This window comes from Eutrigla gurnardus, assembly GCF_963514095.1.
Source record: "Eutrigla gurnardus genome assembly, chromosome: 7".
In the NCBI taxonomy this organism is placed as follows: Eukaryota; Metazoa; Chordata; class Actinopteri; order Perciformes; family Triglidae; genus Eutrigla; species Eutrigla gurnardus.
Genome location: NC_139921.1, coordinates 13,749,391 through 13,763,923, shown reverse-complemented (window position 1 = coordinate 13,763,923; position 14,533 = coordinate 13,749,391). Strand labels below are relative to the sequence as shown.

General features: G+C 42.3%; 3 protein-coding genes across 3 annotated transcripts in view; 1 reads left to right on the top strand and 2 right to left on the bottom strand.

Annotated features, from left to right (window-relative positions):
* LOC311016390 (putative histone deacetylase 1-B) overlaps positions 1-14,533 on the bottom strand; it is a 42,178-nt gene that overhangs the window by 18,050 nt on the left and 9,595 nt on the right. The window lies entirely within an intron of this gene.
* On the bottom strand, positions 1,195-3,984 carry fam167b (family with sequence similarity 167 member B). The gene is made up of 2 exons (XM_084013413.1): positions 3,611-3,984; positions 1,195-3,197 (listed from the first exon to the last, which is right to left on the bottom strand). The coding sequence occupies exons 1-2, from the start codon at positions 3,908-3,910 to the stop codon at positions 2,934-2,936; spliced, it is 564 nt and encodes a 187-aa protein (XP_083869539.1). The 5' UTR covers positions 3,911-3,984; the 3' UTR covers positions 1,195-2,933.
* LOC311016436 (myotubularin-related protein 9-like) lies at positions 6,123-14,371 on the top strand. The gene is given in 12 exon segments (XM_084014109.1): positions 6,123-6,536; positions 6,965-7,021; positions 7,363-7,471; positions 7,671-7,796; positions 9,344-9,517; positions 9,600-9,817; positions 9,911-10,072; positions 10,344-10,485; positions 13,311-13,531; positions 13,660-13,811; positions 14,220-14,296; positions 14,302-14,371. Coding segments are annotated over 12 exon segments (1,683 nt in total). The 5' UTR covers positions 6,123-6,351; the 3' UTR covers positions 14,362-14,371.

The window sequence follows — 14,533 nt, the reverse complement described above, 5'->3', positions numbered from 1 at the left end:
TTGGGTGCATCGGTTTCCTGTGTAGTGGTTCCAGGCATCAACAAGGTTATTTTCATCCATCAACATGTGGTTTGTGTCTGTGTGGCCTGCAAACCATTCTAAAAATACACTTAGACCCTTGGTTTTCTCAACCAAGTCCATCCATGCATTATCAATCACCACGTATCCTGTACGGGGTTGCGGCGGCTGGAGCCAATCGCAGCTGACATTGGGGCGAAGGCAAGTCAAATCATAAACAAATAATAGACGAATGGAGTCGCAAATATATTGCTTACAGGAGGGAAAACACGAACACACGTGATTCAGCGGATGACCGTACGAATCATCTTTACAACCAAACTCTTTACTGAATGGAGGCCACGTCACAGTCCTGTTTAGCCCTGAGAGGACATGAATTAACAAGCCTCTAAGACTGCAAGCGCACTCGAAGCCTGCGTCGCTCCATTTTTTTTCTTCCTTTCAAACAACTCTGCTTTGGGTCGCATCTCTTCTCTTGTGGTGAACGGCTGCTGCTACAGAGCACGCACTGGCAGGAAGTCAGTCCAAACATTACAGGAAGTGCATTCACATATGTGCTGAGAAGACTCAGTCACAGCATAGATTTGGTCTCACTTGATGAAACCACCGGAGCTCACTTTTTTTCCGTTAAAGCACATAAGCGAGAGAGTTTTAATCTAGGAGGGTGGGTTTGGTAGTTTCACTTCTTGATATGGATATATGTATTTTACTGGGCCTTTTTAAATAAGGCCATGTCCGTAGTGTTAAATCAAACAAATCCCTCATTAATATGATGACAAAATGCCGTACATCAACTAGCACGTACATAGAAAAGCCCCACCATCTTTGGAGATAAGCTTGTGGCAGGCCTTATGAGCCTTTAAGGGCATTCCTAGTTTCCCTCGGATCACAGCTGTCGCTGCTTCCAAATGTGGTTGGAAATCACATTCTGTTACGCAATCAATTCCAGATACAATCAAAATGTAGAACGTTTTCCAACCTCCCTTCAACCCCACTCGGCGACGCAGGTGCTGGCCTCTTTCCTGTGAGCGAGTGTGGCTTTGTAATACTCACTCGTCTACACTTTCACAAAGTCATTAAAGCCACTCAAATATTGTGCATTTTTAAGTTAGCTTAGTTTCCAAACAATCTATTAACGGCTTCTGCTCACACGATGAGCATGTGGTTTGATACTGAGTGGCATGAGAAAGAATAGTCTGCAGAGCTTTATTGTAAAATAATTCACTCAAAAGTGAGGGCCTCAGGATACAAAACGTCAGCCTCTGTATATTTCCCATATGATATCATTTCCACTATCGAGGTTGAACGTCACATCCGTGTCCTGAAGTATGTCGCATCAGATTCATCAGTCCTAGTTGTGCTCTCCTTTCACACAGTGGCCGCACTCTGCCAAGGCATATTTGGTTTCTTGTTTGACTAATTATGTCCAACAATGTCTGTGCTTCTGCACATCCCTGTGGGGCCTCATTCTAATGTTTGGATATTACACCAGGTCATGAATGTCTCGTGGCAGGAAAGAAGAGACTATTGTGCAAGGATGGCTTCAAGACCAGATGGATGGGATGGGGTATGCTGTGACATTTAGCCTGGATAAAGATTGAAAGTATATTATGCATGCACAGAACTAGCCCAAAGTACAAACCCTGTACAGCATTTTAAATGCTAACCAAAAACACAATTTAAGTGACATCAAGGTTAAGTATTTTTAATATTGTGCTGTATGTGCGCAAAATGCATTTACATTTACATACATACAGGTATCTATCTTTGATCCTCATTTGTCAAAAGATGCATTCATATTATACGGTAGTAGCATGATTTAACACTAATGCAATTCTGTATATATATATATATATATATATAGAATATATATTTTGTGTCATATATCACTCAACAGAAACATCTCATTCTTTCCAATGTGCGGATACTAATAATATTAAGCAATATAATAAACCAGTTAACTAGTCCTAAATTACCCGGTCACTGTCCAGCCATATATATAGTTTCCAATCTGTGCTCTGCAGCATCTGAACACTGTAATGGAAAACAAAATGCTGTCACTGCAGTGCTGAAGCTGTGGCGATATATATGGTTTGTGAAGAAAAGGCATAAAAATGCTGGTGTGACCTCCCACTTCCTTTGAGGATAGGGGGAGGGACAAAGCCGCGGCTTCAACAGCTGGAATAATGCTGCTGTATTAAAGGGCCCTATTTAATAGAAAGTGTTGCTGAATATTTCCTTAATCTGACCAGACTTGACCAGACTGGACTGGACGTGCCAACTTTATTTTTTTTTACGCCAAAAAAAAAAAAAAATCTGTTAGTGATGTAAGCTGAATTCTGAATGTAACCCTTCATCACTGATGTAAACCAGAGGGTGGAAGGGATGAAACTATTTGGTGATTTGCTAAAGAACAAAAAAGCAACTGCATGTCTGAGCCTCGATGCCCAGGTTGGGAACCACTCCTTCTAAGTACTCTGACCCGTCTGAAAGGTTCCCTCCTGTAGTGTGAATGAAGCTCAGCCTTTTTTGAGCCTCTAACTCTATAACAATCATTCAGTAAAACAGTACAAGTCTCATCGTAACTGCTTTGCACTTCTTTGGCTATCATTGGGTGAAAGATAGAATGCCCATTCCATTTCTACCTTTACGGCCCAGCCTTCATCTAACTGCCCTCTGATTAGCATGGCTGTGCAAAGAACAGTCTTGTTAACATGGAAGGTGTGTCTGTATTACATTAAGGGTGTGTGCTCCTCTGCACACTGAGGCGTCCTCACGCATGTCAAGCCAAGGTGCAAAGTCATTTCCATGTCCAACCAGCATACCATTAGCTGGCAGTCACTTTCCCTTTGTCAACAGCTGGAGGAAGAAAGGAGGAGAAGGAAATAAGCCAGAATAAGGTTGTTTTTTGTCTTTTAACACAGTGAGAAACGTCTGGAGTTGAGGTTCATCTTGGTGAGGCCCAGGTGTTTGAGCGGGGTGGACAGGGCGAAGGCAGCCTTCATAGGGATGTCGCACAGCAGGTCCGACTCCTCTCCACACTCCTCCAGTTCGTACGTGGCGTCGTCAAGCATCTCCTTGTGGCGGTCGCACACCTGCTCCACTTTCAGCCGGTGGATCTCCCCGCGCAGGCGGATCAGCTGACGGGCCAGATGGTGGTCCTGGACCTGCATCTCCCTCTGAGGAGGGAGCAAGGGGTGAGGGGCGGGTGAGAAAGAGAGGTTGAAGAGAATCCATGAGATACCAGGAAGTATGTGTATGTTTGGATATGGATCTTATCAAAGTTATTTCTTGTCAAGGTTAGTAAATCACTGGCATGTGGAATATACCGGCTGCAGCCTGAGAGTCTGAGAAAACACATTTCACAAACTGTTGAGGCTGTGAGAACAACATGAAGTCAGTCATGCTCTGCCCCAATTTAAGTCAGCAGATCACCTGAAGAGGTGAAAGTGGGGAGATCTACTTCACGCATGCATAAGGAACTTTGGAAATCATGTTGGTCTGACAAAGCTGGCAAATCTCCTCTAAAAATAATACCATTCTTTTTCAGTATAATGAGTTTTTTGGGTGAAATCAAGGAGGAGTCACTCACCAGCTCTTTTCTCAGAAACTCCAAAGCGTCATCGATAGTATCAAAGCCACAGATGTTGCGCACAACCAGCTCCGAGTTCTCGTCTCTCAGAATTGCAGGCACGGGCACGACTTGTCCTCCAGAGCTCGCGCTGTCTGCCAGATCACCTTCCTTCCACGCGCGACTCTGGACCCGCTCCTGCCACTCCAGATAGGACGGTCTGCGAGTCTGCAACTTCAGCTTCTCTGCAAGTGCTTTCACGTTGTCCAGATCCTCGGAGTCTCCCTCGGAGGACTCGTCTCCTAACTCTTTCAAATCCATCGGCGCAGTGATGAATGCGCGTCTTCGGGAATGGGAAGTTTTACTTTCCTGGATTGGCAGCTCGGCTATTAGAGCGCAACAGGTCCTTGCCTCCTTTATAAGGCGCGTAGAAGCAGTAACCGCCCATCCCACAGACGGAGGACAGGAAGGCTGGATCCTTCAGTTCGGCTTCCTTTGCAAGGAAACCAGATCTCCTTGAATTTCCTCAAGACCTCTCAACAAAGTGTGGCCTATGTCACACACTGATTAAAAATACAAAATAAAGGTAAAACTGTTATAAATGTTCATCAGTAATTCAGTGGTTTCATCACAGTAAATCAATTGCCATATTAAATGAAATATTAATTTCTAGTGCACAAATGTATCATCTTTAGATTTTTACTTTTCACTTTGATAGAGTTTTACATGGTTGAATACAGAATGTTCATTTGTGACATGTTGGCCCTTCACTGGGTAAACTGTACATTATCATTTTCAACAAATAAGAACATGCATAAAAGTGAAGTCATTTATAGTTAAAAATCAGTTTAATCTAGACAGATGTTTTGACTACCAGCACTTCATCAGTGTCAGTGCATCAAAATAAAGGAACAACCCACATAAATATATAAATGACAAATATTCTACTGGGGGCGATACAGATGCAGACCAAAACACATTGGAAAAAACAAGTGTAAATGAATCTGTTATCCTGAACTATGACTATTAGCACAAAATAAATACAAATACAACATGAATGAACCAAACAGACAAGTTCAAGATGTGTAATGTTGTCACTGAAATAGGTCATACAGTCTAATGTGGGTCATTGGAGTCACAAGTGCAAATACACCTTTTCTCTCCTCTAAAAATAATATAATTTACCATTATTGCTAATCAAGGTTTTATTTCACAAATAGTGCAGTTTAGTTTTACTTTTATAGTTGAACAATTTGAAAAATGTTCTAACCTCAGATTACAGAAATGTACTGAATGTCAAGATCAGAAGGACTTCATGATAACATGTTGCACATGCTTACATTAGTGTCTCATCATTACTGTTGCATGAATGTGTAAGAAGAATTTTAATGTTGTAGCTGCTTTGTAATGTTTTGGATGTGAAATCTGCAATCAGCAAAGAAAAACTACAGTTTGTCAACTAAAATGTAGTGGAGTAAAGTAAAGTGACAAGCACCTCTCATATTTAAAGACTATATGTAGTGCAATGCTGTTCCACGCCATGGCCCCAGTATATAAAAAAGGAACTTAACATGAACACACACTCACTCTGGTATTATAGTTATGCTGAGTATGGACCATTTTTAGCTTAGAACACAAATATGTAGGAGCCGACCCCTGAATTCATCGCTGCCAACATGAGTTTGAGGGGGTGCATTAAATGAATACCAATCGAATGAAATTGAAATTACATTGTATTAAAGATGACACAAGATGTTTCTTGACAGAATTTAAATGCCTTGTTCTGCGAAAAAGATACTTGAGTTTGCTGGCACATTGAGATAATAATTTAGCAATAGACTCACAGGAGAGTGAACCAAAGTATAAAATAGCATAGAATGGACAAATCCAAGTAAAGTACTTCAAAAAACAACTTAAGTAGTAAGTAAATACACCACTGTACTGTCATACATTTCAGAGGGAAATATCATACTTCTTTAGTTGCCAGTTGCTTTGCAGGTAAACATTTCACTTTCAACTTTCAATGATGCAAAAAATTTAAAAAACAAGAGTATTAAAACAGAGTACTTAATGTAGAAAGACTGAAATGCTGCTTGCACTCTTGCAGCAGTAAATTCCAATATATTCTGTAACACTTTGGGATTGCTTTTTACAATGAAAAAGGCTTTACAAATAAAATGTATTATATATATATATATATATTTGTCTTACTGACTTTTACATTCACCTAATAGTAATCTAGGCTACAAGTCAAATATTAAAAGTAGTGCAAAACTTGAGTATTTTTACATTGTGGACTCAAATACTTCCTCCACCCATCCACGGAGCCAAGCTAAATGTCTGTCGTGATTGAAGACCAGCTCTCTACCTTTGAGAATGCTTCCATCTAGTGGCCATTCATTATACGACATGCACACCACTGCTGCCCCTCTCCCCCTCTCTCTAATGAGCGAAACTTGTAGCAGCAATGACACATCTCAGTGCTGCAGTTTGCCAGGAAACGTCCAACTTCCGTCTTTTGTCGCCTCAAGCAACGCATCTTGGTTCCCAGAGCAGTGAGGGAAGGCGCAGCATATTAAGGCCCGGCTATGCTGAGAAAATAATGAATATATTTATAGGCTCTTTATCGCGGAACAAACAGAGCGCAACTGCTGTGCTACCCAGCCAACTGAGCGAGAGCAGGGGACTTTAGTTTTCTCACAAGAGAGGCGATTTTGGCCACTTAGTGCACTAAGAAGTTCAGTGTTTTTGCTTTGGGACTGATGGAGTTTTCTGAGCACATCAAGACCGCCAACGTGGGGGACGTTGTACTCCGACAGCCGCTGCACCCGCCGAGCAGAGGCACCCTGTGCATCACCGGCCACCACCTGCTCTTCTCGGACAGGGAGGACGGCAGCTGTAGGCAGGTCCTGCTGCTTCTCAGGAACATCGATGCCATCGAGAAAAGGTGAGGCGGACCAGAGTGATCTCAACAACAATACACAGCTCATCAAGATGTTCAGTCCAGCAGTGCCACATGAGATGGAAATATAGTATGCACTCGTTTTACTTCCATGTTTCCAAATCGACCAACAACAAAAAATTGGATTCAACAGAATTCCATTGATGTGTATTTGATCGCTTTAAAACACTTGCAGCACTTAATATGGGTATGTTGAACTCTCCAGCACTTTCGATTCAAAGGTTTAGAGTTACAGCCTTAATAAAGGAAATAATCACACTAATCAACAGAAGTAATCACACCAAAGCTGTCAGTGCATGTCTCATTCATGTCTAATTCATGTCTAATCCATGTCTAATTCATGTCTAATCCATGTCTAATTCATGTCTAATTCATGTCTAATTCCATTATTCCTCAAATCTTTTTTGAACCAGTGTGGAAAACCTTTTGGGCCACTCCGGCCTCTTCGGTAATGCAGGCCGCAGTCAAAGGTTGGACATCATATTGTGTTGCCATGTGTCTGCTGCTCTTGTTGCTTAACACGATGACAGCAAGTGTCTTTTTCGCGGCGTGTGTCGCCTTACACACGCCGCGTTGTGTGTTGCTTGCTGCCAACAGCTTTTCCTTAGCTTGTTGAAACCCTTCGACGTGTTTTTGCTGAGCAAGACAGTAGGGGTTCATCAAGAGAAAGGCCTCCTCCCACACAGCTGGGGGCAACTTCCTTTTCTGCTGCATCATAGTGGTGTGTGTGTGTGTGTATGTGTGTGTATGTGTGTGTATGTGTGTGTGTTTGTGTGTGTGTATGTGTGTGTGTTTGTGTGTGTGTGTGTAGGATATCTGGCTCCTCAGGGACGATTACCATCAAGTGTAAAGATCTGCATGTGCTCCAGCTTGACATCCCAGGCATGGAGCAGTGTCTCAACATTGCACGCTCTATTGAGGTATAATAAATAATCGATTCATCCTAAACCACGTTGATGAGGAAATCAGTGTTTTTTTTCTGTTAATACGATGGAATCTCATATTCTTTTTTTGAATACGCCGTTTCTAATTATTTCCGCCTGTTGCTGTCATCTGTGCTTTACGTCTGATGACATTCTCTTTTGAGGTACAAAACTATCGCTCTGTCCCTTTCTCCAGATCCTGTCCTGCCTGGACGTTGTGTCAGAGATGTATCCGTTCTTTTACAGACCTTCTGATGTCAACCTGCAGGAGCAGTGGGGCCTCTCGTCCACTGAAAAGCATTACAGTCAAATGAAGGAACTCGTAAGCAACAAACTCTATAAGTTATTCATGAACTTGTTTCTGCCGCACAGGGATGTAACACATCAAAAATATATGCACAGTGTCAACTCATCCCAACAGCAAGGACCGCATGACAGGAAAAAAGTCAGGGAAACTGAACGCAGGGGTCAAGAATCAGGATATCCCTGTTGCTTAGCTTTCATTTGTTTCCCTTAATTTCAGAATGTGAGGCCCACAGCTTGAATTTGTGCTTAACAGATGTACATCTTCCTCTGGGGATAGCATGTTGCTATGGTGATGGGTGGACCCAGAGGGTAGTATTGTTGCATATGTTTTATAGGCACAATGTTCCCAGAATATGTCGGATATCTTTAGTTTTCATCAGGCTGCCCTGGTGACTGTCCTTCACATTGTCCAGCTGATTCCTGTCGTTTCCATGAGGGGTGGGCTTTGTGTTATGTGGTTGACCTTTCTCAAGCGGAGTTAGATGAGAAGATTGAAACTATCGGAGACGGTAAGCTTAGCTTTATACCTGAAACATGGAAACATGTTGCCTGGCTGTGTCTGAAGGTAAAAAATTGAGAATGAGAAAAAAAAGGTTAATAAAACCAATTCACAATACAATTCAGTCTAATTTTATATGCTAACTATCAGTTAGGAACTTTGATTAATAATGAATTAATACTTTCATAAAGTTAACAGCTTGTACATCTGAAGGAATTTGGAATTCTTTGACGAGCAGAGGTTGATAGCATTCATTCTTATACAATATAAACACAGCAGTTCAGAACTGTTCATTAACAATGAACAAATAAACATACACTAAGTCTAAGTAACCTATCTAACTAACTACTATACAAATGTGTGTGTCTGTGTGTTACAAAATGGCGGCTGTGGGCTTTGAATCGTAATGTGTGTTATTAATGTGTTGTTTAGTGTGCCGTAAGTTAGATTAGTGAGCATTCAAAACTGTATGTTCTAAATCACTAGCAACTGAACTAAAGGTACAAACTAAACAAAACCAACAGAAAATCCCATTGGAACATTAACGGAAAGGTTGCTTCTTGGTTGGTCTTTCTGACTAGAGGTGATCTTGTGTCTTGGGAAAAGAAGCTTTAAAGGAAGGATGAGTTGAGCCTTGGCTCGGCTTGATTGCTTGGGAGGCCCATCTTAATGCACTGAAACAATTCGATCTTCATCTATGAATTGTTCCATAGACACAAACCTGAGAAACACTTTACAGACGCATTATATATTTTTTTTTCCGTACAAAAAAGTTGTTTAGTATAGGTACCATGCCGGACTATTTCTGGGTTGAAAGCAGTGGTTTCCTGGAGATCTGTCTTTATTATGAGACTCCAGGAACCTCAGACTCATCAGTTTTGCAGTTCAGTTTTAATATGTAACAAATGTGATATAAACATATTAATGAGAGAGCGTTAGCTTTTTTTTTTTTTTGCTGGTCGGCAGATTTGCCTTTGTAGCTGTAGGGTGGTAAACATGAATGTGCTGTGTGCAGGTTATATGCCCTATGTCAGCCTTCATGGTCCTCTCTCTCCTGTTTGCAGCATGATAGGTGGCGACTGAGCACTGTGAACAGGGACTACTTAGTGTGTCCCTCCTACCCTCCAGCTGTCATCGTCCCCAAGAACACAGACGATGACATGCTGGAGAAGGTGGCCAAATTCCGACAGGGAGGACGCTTCCCTGTCCTCTGCTACTACCACAGGAAGAACGGCACGGTGAGGCGCTTTGAGGTATCGCCGCTGCTGACCTGCGATTCATACATGCCATGAACAAACAACACAAATCCATACTTTTCAGGTAATCATGCGCAGCAGTCAGCCGCTGACGGGAGCCAACAGGAAGCGCTGCAGAGAAGACGAGCACCTCCTCCAGGCTGTGATTGATGGCTCGGACAAAGGTTACATTATTGACACACGCTCCAGTCAGCAGGCACTGCAGGCCCGGATGATGGGTGGAGGGTTTGAGGCCAAATCGTTTTACAGCAGCTGGAAAAGACTGCACAGACAGATGGAGAGGTGTGTGTGTGTGTGTGTGTGAGAAGTGTTCAGTGGGAGTGGATGCTGTTCATCGTATTATGATGCTCATATTGTCTTCATGTGCATGCACAGGGGTAAACCGCTGCAGGAGAGTCTCATTAAACTGGTGGAGGCCTGCGGTGACGAGTCTCATAATATGGACCGTTGGCTCAGCAAGCTTGAAAACTCAAAGTGGCTGTCTCACGTTCAAACTGCCCTGTCAACCGCTGGCCTGCTTGCAGAGTGTGTGGAGAGGTAGGAACTACACCCAAGCTCTGTGTGTGTGTGTGTGTGTGTGTGTGGAATTACAGTCGGTCTGCACTTACCGTAAAAAGCATATTCTTGTCTTGTCTTCTTGCCCCTCTTATTGTTATCTTATACTTTTTAAATTAGCATTCTTCCCACTTCACATTCAAACTGCTGCACAGCATTTTCCTTTGGGATAAATACAGATTGAGCTTATCTCCATGCATGCAAGGACATGAGGATAGCATAACAAATAATGCCAGTTCTTGGTTTTGTCCAGGGACGGTCATTCAGTTCTGGTTCATGGCTCTGAAGGGACAGACTCCACTTTGCTCATCAGCACTCTGGCTCAGCTCATCATGGACCCATGCTGCCGCACACTGGAGGGCTTCCTGTGTTTACTGGAGAGGGAGTGGGTACAGGTGAGTTTATGTGCTGAAACATTGGAAAATGCTTAAATGACTCATTTGCAAAGACTTGTGGGAATAAAGTGTGTCAATTCTGTAGGTCATAGAAAAAAAAGAAAATAATACAACCCTCAAATAGATAGAGACACAGTATCAGTGGCACAGGGTCACTTCGTCCAAAAAAATATGTATATTTATGTATTATCTATTTATTATTATCTTTCACATACAGAATGCCCTACCTATGATTTTTATGGGATACAAAAACCTTATATTAAATAAATGTTCAATCTTTCTGTTAATGCTTTCTGTTAAGTTAAGACGCATTCCAAAAAAATCAAAACAAAAACAGAACTATTTGAGTTTTATTACTTTAACACTTGCTGTTTTGCTGCAGATCAGTCCCCGGTCCCCTATCTCACATGTTGTTAGAACCAGATCTCTTGCTAAAAGGATATGGCTCCATAGTCTACCATTGACAGGAAATGTCTTAAGAAACACAAATCCTATTCAGTGTGCAGCATGTAGTGGTGATGGATCGAACAAAACAGGCTTTTCTTTACTCTTTGCCTCTAGGGACTCTGTTTCTAAATGTTTCCATCCTACAATTCTTTCTCCTGTGCAGCATTTCTCTCACGAAGGAACTATTTTTTCTAATCATCATCATTTGACATTTCTTATACCATGGTCTGGGTGAATACTCGATTCTGATTGGCTGGAGGGTGTAGGTTAAAAAGTGTAAATTTACACCTAGGAAAGACGTTCCGTCAAATTGCCTGATGACAGTTCTAAATTATTGCGCTGGCTCAAACGCTAGATGGTGGACAATATTTGCTGCAATAAAAACGATTTAGGAAACTATCTGTGAACTTTGATTCTTTGAAACAAAATTTTGCATCATCCTCTGGACACACACAAGCTGTAAGTAGTGCACTGGCCTTCTGAAATGATACTTTGTATCACGTAACGTAAGGTTAAGCCATCATCTCACTTCCCATCACTGATCAACTGCTCCAGTCGGGTCGCTATGGCCACGTTGCTTGGCAACGCCTGCAAACGGGAGATATTACATAGTCCGCTCGACTTGTAAAGATAAACAACCCTTACGATTTCAACTCTAAAACACATTAAAGTATTATTAATTGATTATATTTTTCTTTCTTTCGTAGGTGACCATGGTATAAGCGGGAAAATGCCCTTCGAGGTGTCCATTAACAGAAATGAATGGACGACGCAGAGGCGTGAACCGTCTGACGCGAAGTCGTCCATTCAATGGACACCTCGTCGGGCATTATCCCTTACATATTCCACAAGTGCTCCCTGTCTTTAAGCTCCCTGAGCGAAAAAAAACAACTCATTTTTTTGTCTACACAAGAAATATGAAACAGTATTTTTTAATTTTGCAGCACAACCAAATAACCAACAAACAATTCAAATTAAAGGAATAGTTTTGGACATAAGACCTATTTTGTGTGGTTTTCCGGTGTGTTCGAGACGTCTGAAGACGTTTTCAAGAAATTTCATTCAGTTCTTCTAGTTGCCGAGTTCGCTTGTGCTATGGCTAGTGCAAGTCAATGGTTCTAGTTAGCATGGCATTAAAAACACTCATACCGACTCCACAGTGCACCCGAGGCAAATCAATTGTAACGGAAGACTATCGATGTACATATATGTGATATCACCTAGCACTTATAAGTTACCAGTTCTATAATAGTTTGTTTACCTGCTGTCATTGCTACAGATGCAGAGTAGCCTGCAGTGCTAGTTTCTTCAATCTCACAGAAATGGCCACTTTTGGAGAATATACTGAAACTTTTGAAGACTCTGATGAGGAGTTTTTTTCCACCCAAACCCAACCGTACCTGTACGAGCCTGAATATACAGAGGAAGAATTGCGCGAGAAGGATGCTCAAAGGGCAGAACGTGAACGAGCGTCTGTGGAGACCGAGGAGCTGAGAACCGGGACCGAACAAACGGAGACTGGTGGTGCCAGAAGGGAATCCCCCGCAACGCGTCCGAGGGTTTACGGTTCTCCAGACGGAGCAGAGGTTCGGGTTTGCGGTGCATAATTGTGGGTTCGCGGGGCCGTGTGCTGCCCGGTGTTTGAGTGAGCTCTGAGGGCTTTTCAGACAGCCTTGGGGGCTTAAGGGCCGACAAATCGGCGGTGTTCAGGTGTGTATTTACCGGCTGGATTCCGAGCAGCGCGTCTTAGAGTTTTGAGTCCGATGGAGCAAAGTAAAATTCCGCTGCTGCTGAGAAACTAGTTCCTCAAAAAATGGATGATTCATGCGATGCGAGGTTAGTTTTGTTTCAAATATTATTCTATCAAAACAGATATGTACATCGACAGTCTAGTGTTTTAATTGATTTGCCTCGGGTGCACTGTGGAGTCGGTATGAGTGTTTTTAATGCCATGCTAACTAGAACAATTGACATGCGCTAGCCATAGCACAAGCGAATTCGGCAACTAGAAGAACTGAATGAAATTTCTTGAAAACGTCTCCAGACATCTCGAACACACCGGCTGAGTTGGAAAATAGGTCTTATGTCCAAAATTCCGAACTATCCCTTTAACATGTTCAATTAACACAGAAGATAAACCATATGGAGCAAAGTAGTTATTCATGATTTAGAGTTAATTAAATAGACAAGACTGAAGTACATTGACCAATAAAGTTGAAGTTGATTGATAAGGTATGTGATAATATTTCAACTGTGCAACCCAGCATGAGCTTTGGAATTGACACAGAAAATGAAAAAATAACAAGCTTTTCACTTGTTCACAACAGTATGGTGTGTACTGCATTCATGTTTGAATCAATTAGTATTCTTCTTTCCAGGCAGGACACCCATTCCAGCAGCGATGTGCCCACTCGGCCTTCTCCCATGCCCGTCTCCAGCAGGAGTCCCCACACTTCTTGCTGCTGATGGACTGTGTGTGGCAGGTGTGGCGTCAGTTTCCCCTGGCAATGGGCTTCTCTGAGGCACTGCTTCTGAGGCTGGCTACTGAGGCCTATGCATCTGACTATGGCACCTTCCTGTGTAACAGCCATCGGGAGAGGTCAGTCGTACATCTCAGCATCAGTGGGCATTAAGGAATTGACGGCTGACACTAAACTCAACAGTTTCATCCTTTCAAACCGTCTTCGCAAGGTGTTAGTGACCCTCCACCTTACTCTTCTCTCTCAGGTGTGCTCTTGGAGTGAAGGAGAACACTCACTGTTTGTTCCAGGCCCTGTTGAGGCCCAGGGAGCGATACTATTACTCCAACCCCCTGTTTGAGCCCACTGAGTTAGCAATCTGGCCCTCAGTCCACCCTCAGTCTCTACAGCTTTGGAGAGGTGAGCTTTAAAGTATTGAAAAATAATCTCTCTTTTATTCCGACAGAGGCATTATGTTTTCAAGTTGTTCCATGATTCTCATGATATCTTGGGAACAACTTGAACGAATGTCTTCTTATTTGGCACAAACACCTAGGCCATAACTCAAGAATTATTATGCAAATTATGACAATTTCAAACAAATGTCTAATAGGATAAAATAATGACATTTAGGACAGACATGTCTGTAAAGTGCAACATGGCTGATTGGCGGAGGCATACAACCGCAAGGCGGTAATTCTAGTTTTTGGCTCGTAGTAGCAGTGATGCTCATTCATTATCCTAGCCTCTAATGTGAGTCTCATGCTGTCATTATTTAGAGTCATGAGCCAGCGTTGATGCTGAATCAAGCCTGTGTCTTATCCTTAGGATTTTTTCTGAGGTGGACCCCACAAGCTCGTCACCTTGAAGAGGCTCAGGAGGAAATAAGGAACATGGTCAGTGAGTGGGAGAAGCTGGTGCTCAGCTGATGCCCAGTCAGGACGTGAAGAAGAGAAGATGTTCAGCCTGAACATGTGGAACGTGTTTTAACCTTTTGACTCTGGATGTGCCTTCAGTATTTTTTGACAATCCACTTTGTTTTAATGTACAGTATTTTTGTCCTCTTTCATAAATAGTGTATAAGGAAAAATATAACTTTAACTATTGTTGATTTCATTTGAAGCTGTTTAGCTCTCAAACAT

Excerpts from the sequence above, each read along its gene's own strand:
- fam167b (XM_084013413.1), bottom strand. The coding sequence starts at position 3,910 with ATGGATTTGAAAGAGTTAGGAGACGAGTCCTCCGAGGGAGACTCCGAG. Across the intron at positions 3,198-3,610 it reads AGTTTCTGAGAAAAGAGCTG|AGGGAGATGCAGGTCCAGGA; the intron begins GTGAGTGACTCC and ends CTCCCTCCTCAG.